The following is an 18,108-nucleotide window of genomic DNA, read 5'->3' on the forward strand; positions in this document are numbered from 1 at the left end:
TGCATAATATTGCATGGTTGGCCACTCATGGGTGAGTAATCCATGTTATACATTATGTTCATAGTCAACCTGGTGTGTTCAGGACCCTCCATTATATCTTGATAGTAGATGCCTGACCTGTCCCTGGTATGCTTAGAGACTCGAGTTTACTTCCATAAATAAGTAATTTTTAGGTAAATATTCATTTTTCTTATTTTTATATGACATTTATTTCTCTTTATTTTACCCTATTTGTGGCACTATCCTGTTTGATGGCGAGCCCATGCCAATTGATATTGACATAACTATCTCATGATGGAAATTATTGAATATTGAGATTATTGTTTGAATGATATTGATGAATTGCTGTAACTAATTCTAATGAATTATAACTTGATTTGTTCTTACAAATTAAATTCATACACTTGATAATAACATTTTCTGAACCCTATTAATTTCCTGTGCTGGAGTGCATTCTGTTCTGCAGTTTTGCTCCATATTGATGGGTGAAAGACACACTCTATCCCCCAGTTGGAGGAATGGGGTAGAAGCTGACCCTGTGGTATGAACTGTGGGTTCTTTTTTTGCAGAAGTACTCCAAGGGGCCAGAATTTTGCAGAAGTATTTGTGGAGAAAGATAGCGTAACCGAGAAGCAGACAAAGAAAGAGGACAGAAGAACAAGAAGAAGCAAGAGTATAAACTGAGCTGCACAAAAGGAGACATGAAAGTGGTTGGTGGAGAAGGTAGGGACACACAGAGAGAGCAGGAAGGAGCGAGCGAGTGTGGGAGAGCATGAACAAAATTGAGTGAGAAAATACTGTTTTACTCTTCTACTAATGTGTATTTTTTTGATGTTTTGAAATCTGAGGCTTTGTTACATTCAAAAGGCGTTTGGCATTTTATTTATTTACTTGCATATTTCTTGTAAGAAACCCCCATGACACAAAAATATTTAATGTGCAGGTACTATGCAGAACAAAGAATAATCACGGCTTAAAACTATAAAAAGTTCTGGTCTATGGGGTGCAAAATAGGTCATAATATTTTCTTATTTCCTGGATGATCATTGGTTATTCTGTAGCAAAAAGAAATTAAACAACATTCTTTTATGAATAGAAAAATGCAAATAGTAACTCTTAAGGGGCTATTCAACAGGATGCACTTCCAGCTCCACTGCTTGATACTCTGGTGTTTTCTGATGCATTTAAGCCATTTTCTTCAATGCGTTTCATTTTTTTAAAGTCTTCATAAACACTTTCCATCAATCCCGGTTGAAATATTATATCTAATGCAGTCATTGCCAAAGCTTTCGCTGTGCGAAGCGCATAAAACTGGGCGTCTTTGGATCCTATAAAAAAATGATTACAAAAATTTATGAAAACCTCTTTTATTTGCCCCTTCTTTAAGCATTACCTTTTAATAGAAATAGCTGTACCATAGGTGTTCTTCTGTAACGTACTGCACGTGGGCTTTCTAATTTTCTAAACTACAAGAAACGTCTGACCTTGTGATTGCCAACAAGGTTTTGCCACCAAGTACTAAGTCATGTTTTGCAAAGGGGTCAAATGCAAGTTGAAAATCAATTTATAACTTATTTGAAATGCGTGATTCTGGATTTTTTGTTTAATGTATTTTGTGCAATGCTTCCTACTACCTAGGGTAGCACCAGCTGCCCCTTCCCTAAGAGAAGAGGTACTACGCATCCTTGTCGTTTACTCCCTCCTTGTGTTTATCTTGTAGTGGAGGCCTTTCTGGTGGTCCTTCTTTCAGTATAACTGCTGCAGTGGTCACCATCTGTGTGCATTTTCAGGCTCAGTGCAGTGCTGCAATGGAGCAAGTAGGCAGTCTCTGCCTCCACTCTCAAAAAGTGTCCATAGGCCTAGTGAGCCTAGACTTAATGCTGCCCTGGCAACTGTGAATACCATTTGTCGGTGACTAAGACCCCCCCCCTGGTATTCAGCCATACAGTGGGCCAGTTACAAGTGAGATTTTTTTATGTCCCTAACCATACTATTTACCCAGCACAGCACAGCACAGCCTCCTTGGAGTACTTTTTAAGGTATATGGAGTCATATCCCAGTGCTCCAATTCTTAGAGGCACACAATGCCTTTTATTGTAATGCAGATACCAGCCACAGAGGAGGAGGCGACTGGGGGCGCTTCCCTAGGTTGGGCCTAGGGCAGCCCCAAAAGTAAATTTACCACTGCTGTTTGTGTGTTTAAATGTAACATACAAATATGTGTGGTTGGCCACCAGGTTTGCACACATCTCCGGAGGGATTTTGTCCCACTCCTCTGCAGATCCTCTCCCAATCATAAAGGTTTCGAGGCTGACATTTGGCAACTCAAACCTTCAGCTCCCTCCACAGATTTTTCTATGGGATTAAGGTCTGGAGACTGGCTAGGCCACTCAAAAAACACCCCCAAAGCATAATGTTTCCACCTCCATGTTTGACCGTGGGGATGGTGTTTTTGGGGTCACAGGCAGCCTTCCTCCTCTACCAAACACGGCGATTTGAGTTGATGCCAAAGTTCTCCGTTCATTGGTAAACTTCAGACGGGCCTGTACCTGTGCTTTCTTGAGCGGGGGGACCTTGCGGGCGCTGCAGGATTTCAGTCCTTCACGGCGCAAGTGGACATGGTGGAGAGTATGAAATCTGATTGATTTCTTCTGTGGACAGGTGTCTTTTATACAGGTAACAAGCTCCCTTTAAGAGAGTGCTCCTAATTACAGCTAGTTACCTGTATAAAAGACACATTGAAATACTTATTTCACTGAGTAAAATGCAAATCAATTTATAACTTATACGCGTTATTCAGGATTTTTTTTTTGTTATTTTGTCTCTCACTGTTCAAATAAACCTACCATTAAAATTATAGACTGATCATGTCTTTGTCAGTGTACGAAATCAGCAGGGGATCAAATAATTATTTCCTTCGCTGTATATATAAAACAAAATGGACACTAGTCATATAGCCACGTTCTCTAATACTGGGCAGGCATGTCTAATATTTGAAAAAAAGGCCATAAACAAGCAAGTTATTTTAAATATACCTACTTGACCACAGATGTCTCAATAAAAAATAACCTACTTCTTTACAGACACAGAATCCCTGGCCTGTTTGCAAGCCTCAAGGAATGAAGTTATTGTAGTGCGTATATTACTTTTTCAACACACCTGAAGCTTCAGTGTATTGTTCCGTGTGATTAAGAGCTTCAGAACCAATATAAAAATAAGGATGAATACCAGGAACCGCAAAGCTCACATTTCCAAAATCTGTGGAACCTACAATTAAAAGACAAAAAAACAATTGTTCAGATTTTATATTTTTTCTTCATCATGAATGCCAAATTTACACTGTAGCAGTGCATGGAATAAGCAAGTTTAATACGGTATCATAACTTCAATTATTTGTCTCTAACAAGTTAACACAGAATGCAGGTTATAGTCATCATTCCAGAAAGTGAACACAGGATTGGGGGATGTTGGTGAACACAATTATATTGCAGTTGCACATATTCTATACAAAATATAATATGAAATCTAAACCAATGCAAAAAAGGTGCTTGGAAAGTGTCAAAATGACCCGAGTTGCACACCATGATTTATCTACTGTTCATAAACATATAATTTCCGGGGGGTAATTGGTATCTGCAGCAACTGCACTATTCCAGTTATTAAAAAAAATGTGATGCACGCCTTGCAATATTTGCCCTATACCGGTCGAAATAGATGAAAATCCTGGCCATATAGGGTCGTTTCCAAATCATGACAAGTTAATTAATATATTTGGATATTTTTTTCCCATTGGTTCAACATTTGTACAAGTTATACGTATACAAAACTGTTAAAAAATAGTTTTTTTATTTTTTACCTGCTTTTTCAATTTTATTTCAAACAAAACAACGTATTACCGAGCTTAATATGGTTTCAAATGAAAGTCCTACTTGTGCTGAAAGAGGGTGCACTAATAACAGTTGAAGAAAGACATAGCAAAAAACACAAAAACGGCTCTGGTCATTTAGCGCAAACATGGTAATAAACCCCCGGTCCTGAAGGGGTTGATTGTTAGTATTTACCTGAAAGACTGTTTAGCACCATATCGTTTGTTGTGAATTGCATTCCCAATTTTTTTCCATTTTCTTGATAGGCTCTTGCTAGTGTTTTATTTGGGAGCACATTGTCATAGTCATGGCCAGTAGAACTTAAATCTACCTGCAATCCAGATACATACTTATTAAATCAAAGGGAAATAAAAGTAAAATTAAAAACCGAAATGTATTTTTGTATATGTGTTTTTTTCAGTATATGTTTATTTTTCTATGCAAAATAGCTGCCTGCCCCTGCTATTATCTGACTGGTCGGTTTAGCTATGACCCTGATGCACCAGTGGTACAAATGGGTCAGAGCTTGAGAATACACTCCATATGCCTGTGCATGCACATGTTGAAACAGAAAGCTGACATTAAGAAAACATCTCTTAAACAATGCTTTATCTAACACAGATTCGGTGTTGCAAGCATAACCTTTTTGTGAGGTGCCATTATAACATAACTTTTTTCACTTCTACCATGGCTGTCGCCATGCACCAAAAAAATTTAATAATACCAAAGATCCTATGGCTCCATATTTAAGTTATATTTAAGTAGCCACGGTATGCATAGTATACTTTTGTGATGCTTTTTGTTTAAATCCCTTGAAGTGTATACTTTGCATGACCACAAAGTTGACTTTTACACTTAAACACACCGTAGCTTGCAAAACACCTAAAATGTGGTTGCTAGGTGTAACAAACTGTGCATATGCATGGAGTATTTTACGCTTTACGCAGAGTATTACCAGTGAGGGAAAGATCAAAACTCTACAAAGTGTTCTACAGAAGAGAAAAACGCTAAAGAATACAACCCAGATCTTAAAATGATTAAACTATGCATTAAAACGCTGCATTTTCCATCATTGCTGTGCTTTTAGTGCATATGAGACTTTCATGAGAAATTAATGGAACAACAAATACCTATGCTTTTTTTTTTTAAAGAAAACTAATTCCTCCATTCGAATGTCCAAACATCGGGTTATGTATATACCTGGCAACCAGTTGCCTCAGCTGCAGATTTAAAACAAGCATAAACCTTTTCTTGTAAAACAAGGAGATCTTTGCGGGATGAAGCGCGCAAATAAAATTCTAATTCAGCGTATGAGGGAATGATATTTGGTTTGATGCCTCCATTTTTTATTATTCCTGGAAAACAAAAACAATATTTATTTAACCCCTTAATGACAAAGCCTGTACATGTACGGGCTCAAAATGCTTTGTTTTCAATGGGTTTAGGGACCGCCCATTGTCCTTAAGGGGTTAATCCTTGTTGTAGAGCCAAAAGGTGCATGCTGAATGTATTCCATAAAAGCATGAGCAACTATTTAAAGAGAAAAGAAGAAGAAGAAGAAGAAGAAGAAAAAAAAAGGAAGGGTTTAAAATAAATCACATTGATATGCAAATAGGTATCATCAATGTGATATGTGTTTTATTTTTGCCCCCTTTTGTATCTTGGCCCTAAGTAGTGTATTATCAACCTTTAAATACATATTTATATGAAGGGATATTTTTTGTAAATTTGTACGCTGAATTGCCTACAGGTGTAAAGCCGTGTCTCCCTTACATTCAGCCAACACCAGTTTTTCAAAGCAGTACAACCGTCTCCGTGGAATAAAATATTCGTATATGTAATAGGTGAAGACTCAGGATTCCTTATGCTGTCTGTATTAGACATGTACCTTTCTCCATCATAAAACAAACTGCAAATATAAAAAAAACCTGCAAATATGTTGTATAATAACTTTAGAGCCAGCCTTAAATGTGCACACACTCAGCCTACAAGTTTTAGTAAGACACTAAGCAAAGGTATACATACTTCTTTTATTACGGCTTGTGCAGGCATATGAAACAAGACAAGAAGCGGGTTCTCACCATGAACTCTCCAGGTGGGTTTCATTTGCTGTCTTAAGACAGACACATTGTTGTATGCAAGAATAGCAGCATCTAAAGCATTTACTCCTTCCCATGGATATGCAGCAGCATGAGAAGATTTCCCATAATACTTCACAGTCACACTAGGAGACAAAAAGCCATCCATACAGCAACACAAAAATAATCAACAAAACAATTTTCAGTGAATCACAATCTGATGGAATATAATTACAAATGGCTTAATAATCAACATTTTTGTACAAAAGAGGACATCTACTATTCTGCATGTCCCATGCACCCCAAGGAGGACATCTGAATATCTAGCAGTGATATCTAGCAACTGCATCTCTTTCCAGTGTTGCGTGATACTATTTGGAACTGCTCAGTTCTTTGTTCTTTACAAAGCTCAAATAGTTTCAATATATTTACTAACAATGTATTAAACCATTTGGTTTGAGGCCTTATTTAAGACATCCACAATAGTATTGTCAGTTACCAAGGAAACTGAGGATATTTATTGTCCACATGTATCCACCTGCTTCTATAGGTTTAGGCAGCCAATCTCACAGATGAGACGAGATAATAACCCCTAGAAATTTGAGTTTTTTGTCTAAAATATCAAAGCTGTACTGTGGGAGCGGTTCAGGTGGGTCACCGGTTTTCAGGGTACCAGTTTAGTCCATCATTTCCTTCATGCATTACATTCTGCCTGTTTTAGCTTTGATTAAAAAAACAGAGATTTTTGTTTTTAAAACAAACCACTGCTTTAAATGGGTTGGATTAATGATAATACATGCAACAGAACTTTCACAGGAAGCTTGTATGAATTTCCTTACTCTTCTATACTAATAGAATTAGTGTCTTCAAAATAAATCTGTGCAGCCAATTGTGTTAGCTTTACCCACAATTAAACGACTTGCAAAGCAAACCTTAATAAGGCTAGTGGGCTACCTGAGCTTGTTCTGAAAAAAATTTCTGCAGCTCAACTAGGTAGATTGTGAGACATCTACAATGGCAAAACAGACATTGAATAGCCAGCAAGGGGAAAGGCAGTGATATCTAGAGGAGATGAATAGTTTTAGGGGGCATATGGAAGTTCCAATAAGCTGGGGCAAGCTTCAACAGCATAACTTTTCAAGCAGCTACCCTCAAGATAAGTAGTTATAAGCAATATGCTACACTCACTCATGTACTGCAACATCTGGCAGGTAGGCTGCGTCGTCCTGTCCTGGATGAGCCATGAACACTGCATTCATCCCCTGAAATGCACCAGCTTGGAGAAGATCAACTTTGCCTCCACCCTCCTCCTCAGCTGGTGTACCCAAAACGGTCACCTAGTACAAGATAATTACAAAAGACTAAATGATTCTCCTGCGATATATTCTACAAAATCTAGAATCTATGCTCAAACTATAATTAAATCTTAAAAAGTTGTATGAATATTATACTGCTTGCCCTTGCTCTTGAGGGCACGCTATGAGAACCCACAGCAATTAAAGTCACAGTGTCTGTAAACTGGCCTGAACTTTCATAAATAACAAAAAGGCACTTGAGTTTAAATTACTTTGCTCAGTCTTGGGGTTTTATATACATATAGAAGTGCAAATAAGTTTTTCTATTACAAACACTGAATTGTTTATAAACAAATCTGTATCTGTTGTATATGTCTTTTTTTCACATTATTTGTCACACATTCTATTTCCTTTGTAAAGAGCATAGATCAACATCAACAAAGATAATGTCAACTGATAAGTATTTAAAGACTTATAAATCACAATTGTTCCTGTCAATGCTTTCACATGATACCTTGAACTACCCAAGACAAATGTTCATCAACTCAATACCTGAGGCTGTTTTATATGTTGACTTAATTTATTAATCATACTGATTGATTGGCAAAACAGAAAGCATGATTGGATACATATTTCCTGATGGATCCCATTTGGCCAGCATGGATAGTAAAGAGTGTAAAAATGATGTTGCAATTAATTTTCCTTCCAGATGATGTCTTCGAGCAGCTGCTTACCTTGGTCAATAGGGAGTGGCAATCAACAAAAGTGGCATTTAACCTTAGCCAGCAGCCAGAGATGGTGTTAATGCAAAGAAATAACACATCTATAATTTGCTTAAATGGACATTATAGCCATCGTATGCACTTGGCGAGGTTACTTTAAATTGCCATAATGTACCCCCCCCATGAATGCATGGGGGAGATTCTCCAGAATGTCCTAATACTGACCACCTATTCAGATCTCCATGCTCATGGGTGTTAACAAGGGGTAAGAATTGTCGGACCACAGAAGAGGGCAGCTGCAGCTTCCACCACAGGGACATACTTTATGATCTGATATGAAAAATACATATTAAAGTGTTGACAGAGTACTTTAACAAGCATTTTTCTTCAGTGGGCAGGGCAGTAAACCGTCCCTTCAAACAAGCTAACAAATGTCTAGCGCACGCATTTTTGTATCATATTATAAACATTTGGGAGCTCACGAAAAACCATACATTCTACTCTATCTGATTCATTAATACAAAATCATCGCTATGATTGCAATACATATGGGTTTGGCTGAAATACCTAAAGAGGGTGAAATCAGATCTTGGGATGCAAGGCAAATACGGCAAACATGCTGGACACTAAAAATATCAAAGATTTGTGGTTACAAAAAACACCAAACCCACCATCATTCTAATCTCCATCACCTCTATCATTCTAATCTGTTCTTGAATTGTAGACACTTCAAAGCATTGTCCTGCAGTGTGCCCAAAAGCTGTGCTTTCCCCTTTCACAAGGCTACCACCCATACCCTCCACCAAGGGATAGAATTCAACGCTTACTATAACTTATCAAAATGACAAGATATAGAAAAAGTGTAAAAGATATAAACGCACACTGGAAGAGCAAAGCATAGAAGGGGAGTGAAGACTACCGGTATTTGACACTTGGACCAAAATACAATCCTAGGAAAGCACATCTTATACCTGGACTCTGCACTTAAAGACTCAGAACTGTTTAAACAGACCAGATCTCCTAAACAGACCAGATCTCTTAGACCAGTGTGTGTATATATATATATATATATATATATATATATATATATATATATATATATATATATATATATATATATATATATATATATATATATATATATATATATATATATATATATATATATATATATATATATATATATATAACACAAATATCACATATGCAGCCAGTGGCACACTTCAGGGTGTATGCTAATTTTTAGCAATTTCAACAGGAGTAAACAAGTGGCATTAGATCAGACTGTTCATGAGTATCATGGGAGTTAAAAGTTAACCTATAGAAGCTATTACTACAAGCTACAGGAGAAAGGTCGTGTTCCGGTTCAAGAAATCGGGGGTGACATATATGCGGTAACCATGACAACAGAGGCAAGCAAGGCGCTCACACGTACTTTGACAGCTCTAGGTGGCTGAAGGCTCTCCAGGGCGCCCTTCAGCCCCAGGGCGGCGGCAGCCCCGACCTCTGCAATCAGGTTATGGCCACAGGCGTGCCCCAAGCCGGGTAGAGCGTCGTACTCGCACAAGAAGCCAATTTGTAGGTACGCAGCCTTGTCTCCCCGCGGCCCCCAGTCAGCACGGAAAGCGGTGTCTAACTTGTACCGCGGCTGCACTTCCCATCCCGCGCGTGAGGAAAAGAATTGTGTGAGTCGGTCGTGGGCCTGATGCTCCTTGTAAGCCAGCTCTGGCTGGCTCCAGATATCCTGGCTCAGCGCTTGCATTTGCTCGTCTTCCTGCTCGATGACTTCGCACGCCCGCTGCTTGCATTGCTCCAAGAGATTTGCGTCCTCCCCGCTCCCGATTCCTGCACGCAGTTGCTTTACCGGTTCCATGGCACGCTTACCGTCTGTCAGATTCTACAAATCCTGGGTTGTGTCGTCGGGTGAAGTTATGTGGCGCGAGCCACTAGGTGACGTCACGAGCACCTGCTCCTGGCCCGAACGCCAAGTGGTGGTGGCGGCGGCAGCGGCGTCCAATGTCCCCGGGTCGCATTGGTATGCTTGTCACGAGAGTGCTGCTTCTAGTAGCCCTATTCGGTAGTTTTGAGGAGGCCATTAGGAGTTATTCTCTGCTATTTGGAAGCTATATCAGGAGAAATAGCTATTGGGAGACAGATGTTAGTGGTAATCGCTGTAGGAGAATGTTATGCTCTGTTAATCCTTCAGTCTGGAGACACTAAACCTTTAAAATAGTAGCCTGTCACTAAAATTACGTGCGCCTTTTTTTTTCTTCTCTCTACCACTTCCCACTATCTCCTTTCTTTCTGCTTTTTTTCCTCTGTTCCTTTCCCACCTTCTTTCCCCTTCCTCTCTTTCTTTTCTCGTTTGCTTCTTCCCTGTTCGTTCTTTTTTTCTGTTTATTTTTTTCCCCTTCCTCTCTTTCTTTTCTCGTTTGCTTCTTCCCTGTTCGTTCTTTTTTTCCGTTTATTTTTTTTTTCTCCTTATCTCTTTGCACAACACTGTCCTTTCTATACACAGCATGATGCAGCATGCCCTATCTTTCCTCCACACAACATAATCCCGCAGACCCTCTTCTCTCTGCACGTTGGCTATTGCTGACAATTATCTTGAACCCTGATCTCCCTGATCTCTCAGGGAAATGTCCCAACAATGCTAAGACCTTAGATCATATAGTTATGTCCTATAGGTCATCCAGCACACTATTCTCACACAAACTAACAGTAGACCTAACATACGGTACATACTGTACAGAAGATAACAGGGTACGATGAAAAACTCAATATTCAAAAGGAACATAATGGAGATTTAAAGGAACTTCTTTGCTATTGTATGCATTAAAGTGTATATGCAGGCTGGGAAGTGCCTTTAAAATAATATTTCAAGTATATGAGTGGTGCCCATTTAACAACATACCTAATTTATGCACAGACAAACCTTTTAACCTATGACAGAAATACTAATCTGCTGCCCCACCAATGAAGAATGTACATTGAAGTAATTAATTATGCATTATTTAAAAATAAAGTACCTTTTGACAAGAGTGCAAAACAGCAGCACACCACCTCTCAGTTTTTTATGCCCCTCTTGGCTTCATGAATTAGGCAATTGGTAGCAGCACTTTGATCATGAGTCTGACTTCTTGGAATGGTTGTGCAAGCCAGCGAGCACATTTCCGTATACGTTTGCTTTATCCTATTCTTCTTTTTCTCTTGAGTTTAAGATAAAGAGAGAAAGTATTAATAACATAACATTAAATATGACTATTTGAGTTTGTTGAACATGCCATTCCAAAACCGTGGTCATTAATAAGGAGTATGCCTGTGGGGATTAGTGCCCATTCAGCCAAAGGTGCATTTGTGAGGTAAGGCACAGCAGTTGGATGAGAAGGTCTGGCTTGCAATCAACATTCCAACGCATCCTAAAGGTGTTCAGTGGGGTTAAAATAAAGGCTCTGTGCAGGTCACTGGAGTTCCTTCAGACAAAACCTGTCAAACCATGTCTTTTTGGACCTTGCTTTATGCACAGGGGCAATGGTTGGAAGCATAGCATTGTCCAAAATGTCTTGGTATGCCCCCTTCACACTGTCATTCCCAGAAAGCTGTTATAGCTGCAAAGGCGGACCATCAATGTCTATGTATTTAGACTGTATAAAGTCCCTGTTTGTGTAATGGTCAGGTGTCCCAACACTTTTGTCCATATAGTGTATATAAAATACACTGACTGACTAACATAACAATACAGTTCACGCACACTGCTGGGCATACAATTGTCTAAAATTACTTTGTATGCTACAACCGGATGCCCTGGTTTTAGGCCTAACCCCAAAAAAGAAGCGCCAGACTACCAGTGACTGCGTGTTTTTCATCCCTCCAGCCAATGCTTGGCATTGCACATAGTGATCTTCAGCTTGTGTACAGCTGCACAGCCAGGGAACCCCATTTCATGAAGCTCTTGATTGCTTCTACTAATGTTGCTTCCAGTGGCACTTTGGATCTCTGTAGTGAGTGATGCTACAGAGGACAGCCGATTTGTACGTGCTTCATCACTCAGCAGCCATGTGAGTGTGTGGTACATTGCTTTGTGGATGAGCTGCTGTTACTCCTTGATGCTTCCACTGCATTGTACGAGCACATAAAGTAAATAAAACATTTAAAGGCACCCTTCTGGTGTCACCATAATATCATCAGCGGTACCCTATAGTAACAGTGAGATCCTTGGGGTCTAAAAAGCTTCTAAGGGTATTTCTAGCAATGTTGCATTGCCCTCTGACAAGTTCAATTTATAATGGATAAAAATGCAAAAATATTTTGATTTTCATTTTTGACCACTCTTTGACATTTCTTTCATACGTCTTAAAGAATGGGAATACTTTCCAGAGATTGTACCTATCCTGAAAATAACAGTATATCATTTGGTCGGAAAATTACAGCACGTGATTGTTTATTCTGAACTGTGTGTGTTGTAAGCGCTGCACAATCTTTCACAACACATTTAACTTTGAGGTGTATGATTCCAGAGGGAAACATATGTTGGGGAAGTAAACAAGGATCGACTTGCCAGAAACATAACAGGTGGACATACAAGTGCAATGACATATTGGCTTTAATATTTGTTCATATCATGACGGCAATGGGGCTTTAAAATGATTTAATGCTAAACCAGGAGAGCTATGATTTGCATTCAGTGTGTACACAGTAGCAACTATTTTAGTACCAGTATATTTGAATCACTGGATTTTGAGAACTTCAGGTCATAGTTTTCCATCATTCAAGAGGGAATGCTTGAAGGATTTAATCCATGTTATTTTATATTTGGTTCCCTTTCTTTCGAGGGGTATGTTGCCTTTTTTAAAATCATTTAACTTCTAACTTTTTTATTGCTGGACTGGACATTTTTTTTAAAGGGAGCAGTGACATAGCCCAGCCTAGGGCAGCAGGTCCAGGGGGAAGTCCCCCTGGTACAAAACTAGGTGGGGTGATGACTGATGTCATATACTGGCGCTCCATTTCTTTAAGACGAACATTGCCTTTTAGTGTGCCGAAAACCTGACCACAGAGGCTGAGGGAATAGGGATTGATGCCCTAAGGCAACCCCAAAGGTAAATATACCATGGAGGGGTCCAGTTCTCTTGTTTGCTCATAAATAGTAATTATGTTTTTTTGCTGCTTCTGATTTATCCTATTTTAAACAGGTTCCTTTTTTTTGTTTAGATAATTTTAGATAACTTTGTGTTACACAATAAACATGTCTATTGACTTTCCAGTTACAGATCAGTAAAATGTTGCATCTTGCAGCCAGATTGCGTAATAGTCTAGAATTTGTGATATACAAAAATAGCATTTCACCTCTACTATTAGCACGTTATGTAAACCTACTGGAGTTTGTCAATGGTGTAAATGACAGTGTCAGATAAACAACTTTGCCTGTTCCAGGATCATGTGTTCAACATGACAGGGCTGATCCTATAAATCAGAACTCAAATTTTAAATAAACATACGTCTGATCTATTTGTATCAGAGAATTATGTAGTAAATACCTACACTGTAATTATTTTACCATCTTTGTTGGCTGCACCAAGTTAGTGCTTTTTAAACTAGATGCAGGGCCAGTACAACTGATACAAGTGTACCGGGCCCTAACTGTGAGAGTGGGAGCAAGGAGGTCGAACCCCCTGCTAGGCTGCAGTGTCTCCACTACCGCAGTAGTAGAGAAAGAAGTGTAAATGAGGCACTCAGGGAACTAGCACCCCTAGGACTAGCTCCACCAACCCATCTCCCTGGACGTACTGCTAGGCTGGTGCTGCAGGCCACGCTTCCTTAGGCCCAACACACTGAGCCTGAGCACCAGAATATGACATCATTTTCCAGTGCTCAGACAGCGTATATGGACTTTAAGGGAGCAGGGCACAGGCCTCCTGCCTCCTGAGACAACAAAGCTAGGTTGTGTGTGTGTAAATAAATAAGTTAGTGTGTGTAAGTATATTGCTATTTGTGTGTATGTTAGTATGTTTTTTGTGTAAAAGCAAGGCTGTTAGTCTGTTTAAGTATGTTACTGTATGTGTATTTATGCTAGTGTAAGTACTGTGACTGTGTATGTATGATACTGTGTGTGTAGGAATGTTACTGTATATGAGTGCAAGTAAGTTAGTACGTGTATGTTAATATGTGTGTAAGTATGTCAATATGTTGCTCTGTGTACGTATGTTCATGCATGTGTAAGTGTGTTAGTATGTTAGTGTGTGTGAAATGTTATTGTGTGTGTATACGTATATAGGATTGTTTGTGTAAGTATGTTAGTGTGTGTGTAGGAAGAGCTTGAGGGTCAAAACCTTACGTCTCACAGGGGGCCACTGGCATTATTTGTTATGCCACTGAGTAGAGAGGCAGCAGTGTGTGTATATGTGTACTGTATTGTGTTAGTCAATGTGTATGTTTTATATAAACTTTATAAACAAAAGTGTTGGGACACCTGACCATTACACCAACAGGGAGTTTTTTGACATTCTAAATACATTGACATTGATATGTAGTTGCCGCCCCAACCCCCCCCCCCCCCCCAAAAGCTATAACAGCTAATACTCTTCTGGGAAGGACAGTATAAAGGAGGCATACCAAAACATTTTGGACAATGCTATGCATTGGGTACAGTTTGGAGAAGGCCCTTTTCTTTTCCTGCATGACTGGGCTGCAGTGCACAAAGCAAGGTCCATAAAGAATAAAGACATGGTTGTGTGAGTTTGGTGTTGAAAAACATGAGCACTGACCTCAACCCCATCAAACACCTTTGGGATGAACTGGAAAGGATATTGCGAGCTGGGCATTCTTGTTCAGCATCAATGCCTGACCTCACAAATTTTGGGGAAAGCTTTACCTGAAGAATATATATATATATATATATATATATATATATAGTGTTGGGTGTGTGTTAGTGTATGTTGTTGGATAGTGTGTGCATGTATGTGAGTGTTAGTGTGTGTACATATGGTGTGTGTTACTGTATAGCATTTGTATGACTGTATATGCACGTGTAATATTAGAGTGTGTATCTTGTTAGCATGTGTGTGTGTGTTATCGTAAGATTTTAATGTTTGTGAGCTTATGATGTTAGTGTCTGTTACAGTATGCTGGTATATATTGTGTAAGCATCTGTGTGTAGCATCTGTGTGTGTTATTGTGAGTTTCTGTGTCAGCGTATGGTGTTTGAGTGTTAGGAGTGTTAGTTAGTGGTGCCTGGATGGGAGAAGAGGAGTTGCATGAGAAAGAATGTGTGTTTGTGAGTATAAAGTGGTATAGTGAGTGTGTGTTAAACTGAGGGGGGCTTTTAATAAATACTGTATTCAGACACCACTAACCACTGTTCTCATAAGGTGTTCTTATGGGAGGAGCATATGGTGGAGTGATGAGTGGGCTGATGGGAGGGGCATGGGGGTCCAGGCATTAAGCATGTGCTGGACTCCAAGATTTCTAATGGCTGCATTGACTGAAGATGGAGTCCCAGGAAGGAATGGCTATTTAAATAAGCAGTGAGTTTTGTATTAACTGCATCTCTTTTGTTTCAGCTGGATAAAAATGTAAGCAGTTGATGTATATAATTCCTGACTGCTTAACTGATTTACTTGATGTAGGTGTTAGGTGGCAAGCCTCCCGAAGAGCAGTAGAGAGTGCACATGGAATTAGAAGCATAATTTTGATTTTACATATTTTTTCAGCCCATATAGTCTGCCAAATAGTTCTGCTGTAAAGACTCAAACCTCAATTGGTTGTTATGGATACTGAGCCAGGTATGTTAAGGTAGCCAGATGCCCTGGTTTTCAGGGTACAGTCATTTTAAAATGACATGTCTTTTCTGGTTATTTAAACCAGGAAGTGTAGCCTAAACCTTAAACATTTGTGAATTATATTTCACAGTCACCTTCTATTTTGCAACCCATGTCAAATATTTATGGTATATATTGTAATCAAATAACAAAAAATAAAATATTCAATTAAAGATCACTGTTAAACAGAATTTTAGAAAATCCACACAAAACATCTTGGATTCTTAAATTATTGCTTATTTGTCATTAATGATCAAACTACCGGTAGTTTTAATATAAGACAAGGGCAATGTGCGTAAACACAAAATGCTGCTTTGAAACAATCATTTCATTTATTGAAGGTTAAAGAGTTCATCAAAACCTCATACCATCATACCACCCATGTGAAAAAGTAATTGCTCCCCTCAACCTAATAACTGTTTGTGCCACCCTTGGCTGTAACAACTGCAATCAGACGTTTGCAATAACTGGCATTAAGTCTTTTACATTGCTGTGAAGGAATTTTGGCCCACTGTTCTTGGCCTTACTTGAGGGTTTTTGAACATGAACTGCCTTTTCAGGTCATATCTCAGCACCTCACTCTGATTCAAGTCTGGACCACTCCAAAAACCTGTTTGTGTGCTTCGAATAATTGCCCTGCTGTATAACCCAACGGCTCTTGAGCCCTAGATCACAAACTGATGGCCGGGCATTCTCCTTCATAATTGTGGTAGAGGGCAGAATTCATGGTTCCATCAATTTTGGCAAGTCACCCGGTCCTGAAGCCGCAAAGCATCCCTAAACCATCAGACTACCTTTTTCACACAGGGCTAGGCAAAGTTTGCTACCTTTTTCCTTCCATACAAGAAATCATCATTTATAAACTGCAAATACTTTTATAAACTGCAAAGGACTTTTTCTGACCTTTATTTGAAAAATATTTAACTTATCTTCAAAAGCTAATGAAAAAAATTACATGTGGTCATTCTGCCCCCATCTCCTATTTGGGACATCTTTGAAACTGGCCAATTCAATTTACCCCATCAGACCATAGTTTTTGAAGACTAGACACTCCAAGGTATTTCTAGTTCTGGTATTTTAACGCTGTACATGCACAAATTTTACCACCAGCCTTTGTCAAAGTTTGTGGTAGTATTTTTTTGTGTGTTATTCCCACACATATTGTACGTTAGGTATGAATTTACAGCTGACTGTTATTTTATTTTTTTTATGTATTTTATTAATCACATTGTGATAAGTAAAATGGGCTCCATTAACTTGGAGAGACCCTTTTAATAACTTTTATGTTTTAGTTTTTTTAATGAGGCGTGCCGTCTTGCAAGAGGCAAAATCTCTTGCGGTCATAGTGCGCCATGGGGTGCCTTTTCACTGTTGCTGAATGCCTCATTATTTAGGAATGAGAGGGGCCCCTGCAATAAATTTCGATTAGTCTGCGCCCATCTTTGTACCCGGCCAATTCAATTTACCCCATAAAACCATCATTTTTTTTAACCTAGACACCCAATGGGTATTTGAAATGCTAGTGTTATCTTATTCCATGCAAGGATTACAGCGCTAATAATATATATTTTGTACTTTTTTTTACATTTTGTTGGAACTGGAGGTGATACTGCATAATTATTTTTAAATGGCTGCAGGGGACTTGGATCCTCGTCTCTGGCGCAATGCGCGCAGACAACCTCTACTGCTACCTAACACTGGGGCTTCTATGACAGAGTGCCAACGTGACATGACCTTCCGGTGCTCAGTCATAGAAGCTTTGGCGGAAGTGTCAGGTAGCAGCAGAGGTTGTCTACGTGCATCGCACAGACGTCCACCGGCTGCCTCAACTAGACACCAGGGAGTCTGAAGCACGGGGGACAAGTCTGGGGATGCATTGGTAAGTCTGGGGGGGGGGCAGAGTGGCATATCAAGGGAAAGAGTGGCATACATGGGGGTATAAGGCATATTTGGGGCAGAGTGGCATATAGGTGGGTATAAGGCATATCTGGGAGCAGAGTGGCATATAGGGGGCAGATGTGCATAACTGGGGGGCCAATAAAAGAAAATAAAAACAAGAAATTCATTTTTTGCAATCATAGTTTTATAAAATATGAAATAATTATTTACATGTGAATTAATATTTACTAGTAAAACTTTTTTCCTATAGGGTAATCTTATATTAAGAGTTTTTCTTTTTTTCCTAAATTAATATTCACATTTAGTGGGATCGTCTTACAATGAAGCAAATACAGTAATTAGCAAATGTCACACTGTAAAAAAAAGAACTTTTGTGTTCAGGTAAGATGTTTTTTTTCTTTTCATTTTGGAAGAATGCACATTAAAGTACT

The 18,108-nt window shown here is 39.0% G+C and overlaps 1 protein-coding gene across 1 annotated transcript; it reads right to left on the reverse strand.

The window, feature by feature from the left end:
• Positions 1-1,128: 1,128 nt before the first annotated feature.
• Positions 1,129-9,834, reverse strand: LOC149278771 (peptidase M20 domain-containing protein 2-like). Its single transcript, XM_089501765.1, has 7 exons — positions 9,397-9,834; positions 7,133-7,281; positions 5,948-6,090; positions 5,067-5,221; positions 4,062-4,197; positions 3,160-3,267; positions 1,129-1,328 (listed from the first exon to the last, which is right to left on the reverse strand). The coding sequence occupies exons 1-7, from the start codon at positions 9,832-9,834 to the stop codon at positions 1,129-1,131; spliced, it is 1,329 nt and encodes a 442-aa protein (XP_089357891.1).
• Positions 9,835-18,108: the final 8,274 nt, after the last annotated feature.

The sequence above is a fragment of the Sceloporus occidentalis genome, unplaced genomic scaffold (assembly GCF_023333645.1).
Source record: "Sceloporus occidentalis isolate IW3139 unplaced genomic scaffold, rSceOcc1.0.p SCAF_181, whole genome shotgun sequence".
Taxonomy (NCBI): Eukaryota; Metazoa; Chordata; class Lepidosauria; order Squamata; family Phrynosomatidae; genus Sceloporus; species Sceloporus occidentalis.